The sequence below is a fragment of the Camelina sativa genome, chromosome 11 (genome assembly GCF_000633955.1).
Source record: "Camelina sativa cultivar DH55 chromosome 11, Cs, whole genome shotgun sequence".
Classification (NCBI taxonomy): domain Eukaryota; kingdom Viridiplantae; phylum Streptophyta; class Magnoliopsida; order Brassicales; family Brassicaceae; genus Camelina; species Camelina sativa.
In genome coordinates this window covers 19004559-19007690 of record NC_025695.1, presented here as the reverse complement: position 1 = coordinate 19007690, position 3132 = coordinate 19004559, and the positions used below count along the sequence as shown (strand labels likewise).

Sequence of the window (3132 nt, the reverse complement as noted above, 5' to 3'; positions counted from 1 at the left end):
CCATGATTCTAGGATGGGAAGACATGGAAGGAAGAACGGAGATGCTTAAGACCAGCTCATGGTACAGGTTTATTGCAGAAGAAATGTCAGTGTCCTTGGCGATGCCTTGTTCGGCATCAAATACCTTTGTGAACCACCACAAACCAGCAGTCTATGTAACCGTTGCCATGCTAAGACTCAAGAACAAGCCAGCGTGGCTGAGAACTGTTTTTGATGAGTCTTGCATCTCTAGCATGATTCAAAATCTTAGTGGGATGAACATCAGCAGAGAGATTGTAATATTGTTTCGAGAACTTATGCTGGCTGAGCTATTGAATTCCGAGCAAGTGACCAAGTTGATTCGTGCATTCCAGGTTTGTTATGCAGATAAGGTATCTCAATATATGTTTGGATACATCAAATCAATTTCATAACAAGCTCTGGTCCTGCAGGAATTTAAAAAACAAATGCACAGGAATGGAACTCAAGAAGAAACCGTTGAAGAACAACAACAAGCAATTTCCTCAATACATGATCATGGTGAAGTCCGCAACTATCTTGTACAGTTGATGGTATCTAACTCGTTTGGACGCACAAGTGGAAGTGAAACATACACCAAGAAGAAGAAACAGGTTCTCGATGAAGTGGAACAATTCTCCAAGCTATTATTATCAACAAGAGGGAATGGTGTAACTGACACAACACCGTGTAACGTCTATACAAGAAAGAGAAACAAGACAAATCCAAACAGAGAGAATTGTGTAGAAGAGCAGACTTAAGAGAAGCTTTCACAACTGTTAGTCTCTACATACAGTCTAGTGTTTGTATAGGTTGAAATTTACATACTAAAGTGCAGTTTTCTGATTCTTAACCACAAGTTCCATAAGATTCTGGTACGTCCATTGCGTTGATTCTTCACCTATCATTTCTTCACAGCTCCTAATAAACCGCCCTTTCCCAAAAGCAGCATGAACTAAAGGATCAGTCTTTATTTCCACAGGCTTATCAAGAAACCCAATCTTTTTCCAAGTGATAAATACTCCAGTACCATCAAAACCAGCTTCGCTCAAGTCGTAGACAATTCCGACAGTTACAAGGTCAAGCTTCACACGTTTTGTCCGTAGCTCATCGAGGAGCAGCTCAATGCTCTTGAAATCCCCCATTTTCGAGTAAGCTAAAAGTACAATATTAGCAAAAGTTGAATTCCAAGTAACTCTAGCTTCTTTCATCTCTTTAACAACATAATCCAACCCTTTTCGACTCACAAGACGGGCATGACACAAAAGCCTGAGACACCAAGCCAGATCGGTCCTACGGGTTCTAGAATAAGAAATGCCACGACCCAAATCATCAAGCCTCGATAACATGAGGTTATCGATGTAAACATTAGCTAACTTCCTAACTAAACCATCATCTAAACAAATCCCAAACCTTATAACCTTATTACACGTCTCCTCCATCTTTTCAATAACCCCAAACTCCGCATAAGCTTCAAGCATGGACAACAACGTACAAGGCTCGAGAGTCATCTTCCTCGACATCAAACTCTGATACATCTGCTCCATTCTCTTAAGCAACCCTCCACGCGAAAACTCGCGTATAAGTAGATTATAAGTAACATGGTCACGCACACAACCATCAGATTCCATTCTCCTAACGCACAAAACAATCTCATCATACATTTTCCATTTACCGTATGCTTCAATCAAGCCATCGTATGTCTCGCTGATCGGTGACAGACCATTCTCTTTCATCTGGCTCAAGTAGAACATAGCTTCCTCAAACTTGCCATCATCAGCATAACCATGGATGATTGAATTATAGATTTCTAAAGATGGACTTAGCTCATGATCATCAATCATACTGCGAAAAGATCGAATTGCTTCGTTCATCGATCTTTCCTCACATAAAAACCTTATAATCCTCTCGTAATTGGCCACACTTACTCGAAAAGGTTCAAGATTCTTCCACGCATTATAAACCTGCAATTGAAAGAAGAAAAAAAAGGATCAATTTCATGTTCTCAGATTTGATGAAAGAGATAGATATGTAGGAGATGAAGTTACAGGAAGAATCTCGTGGAGTCTTGAGGAGTGACGGAGAAAACGAATTACAGCCCAGAAATGGTCTTTGCGCCAATCTCCATCCTCTTGAAGCAGTCGTAAAGGACAAGAACCGGGACGACCAAGCCGCCGTGTCAATGAACTGACAAACCGGTGGTGGTTGTAATCATCGGAGAGAAGAGAGGTGGGCTGCGTCGTTGCGTCGCCATTGACAGACAGAGGCAAAGAGCGGCGGAGAGAAGAGGGTTTAGGTATAGAATAGGCTCTTCTTGTTATGGTACTGAGAAAGCTTGTGTTCGAATTCCATAGCGGCGGAGATGGCTTCTTCTGTAGCGTCGCACTGTGGAGAAATTGCGCCGTCGTCAGAGTCTCCATTTACACTCTCTCTGCAAAAGTTCTGATTCGGTTCTGGTGCGGTTTAGTTTGAATTCGGGTTAAGGCTAATAAACCGATTCAGAATTCGGTTTTGAGCAATTCGGTTAGATTCAATTTGGTATTCTTTTAACAAATTGAACCAAATTACCAACTCTAAAAATGCAAACAGAAGAGAAATTAGTCATGGTAAAAGATGAAATTTAAAGAAGTGGTCTGCATAAAAGTATTTTATAAAGCCTAAGCAACAATGGTAACTCCTACAAGAACCAAACTACTGCAGAACTAAACAAGTCTTTTGTACTAGCAAGTCTGTAGAATCCATTCATCATACTCCTAGCATTATACAAGAGAGGGGTTTATTTAACATTGGAGCAGCAAACGAATGGCACCCAAAAGGGTCTTCCTTTCACTTTCCTCTCCTCTCTCTTCAAGTCCACTGGATACTTTGCTGGCGAATTCCATTCCTCACTCACTTCTCTTTTCTCTGGCCAGCGACCGTCTTCAGGGGATGTCTCCTGTCCCAGTATCGAACTCACTCTCGGTATGTTGTTACTCTCATTTTGAGCCTTTGCCTCTTGTTGCACCCTTGGTGATCTTGCTTCACTCAGAAGGTTCTTTAGCGGCACGTGTTGCTCCTTTGCTGAGCTCCAGCTTGTTGTCTTCTCCAAGGTGATCTCTTGGTTCTGAGATACGTTTTCCGGTTTGTTAACTCCAC

At 41.6% G+C, this 3132-nt stretch overlaps 2 protein-coding genes across 2 annotated transcripts; one reads left to right on the top strand and one right to left on the bottom strand.

Moving 5' to 3' along the window:
• LOC104723804 (protein PRD1-like) lies at positions 8 to 782 on the top strand. Its single transcript, XM_010442216.1, has 2 exons — positions 8 to 353; positions 432 to 782. Exons 1-2 carry the CDS (start codon positions 24 to 26, stop codon positions 756 to 758), a joined length of 657 nt encoding a protein of 218 aa, XP_010440518.1. The 5' UTR covers positions 8 to 23; the 3' UTR covers positions 759 to 782.
• On the bottom strand, positions 620 to 2451 carry LOC104723805 (pentatricopeptide repeat-containing protein At4g14190, chloroplastic-like). The gene is made up of 2 exons (XM_010442217.1): positions 2046 to 2451; positions 620 to 1961 (listed from the first exon to the last, which is right to left on the bottom strand). Exons 1-2 carry the CDS (start codon positions 2415 to 2417, stop codon positions 825 to 827), a joined length of 1509 nt encoding a protein of 502 aa, XP_010440519.1. The 5' UTR covers positions 2418 to 2451; the 3' UTR covers positions 620 to 824.

Bases quoted from the DNA above. Each gene is read 5' to 3' on its own strand.
- LOC104723804 (XM_010442216.1), top strand. From the start codon at position 24: ATGGAAGGAAGAACGGAGATGCTTAAGACCAGCTCATGGTACAGGTTT. The intron at 354-431 runs GTTTGTTATGCA...CTGGTCCTGCAG, and splicing joins AGTTGATTCGTGCATTCCAG to GAATTTAAAAAACAAATGCA.
- LOC104723805 (XM_010442217.1), bottom strand. From the start codon at position 2,417: ATGGAGACTCTGACGACGGCGCAATTTCTCCACAGTGCGACGCTACAG. The intron at 1,962-2,045 runs GTAACTTCATCT...TTTCAATTGCAG, and splicing joins GACTCCACGAGATTCTTCCT to GTTTATAATGCGTGGAAGAA.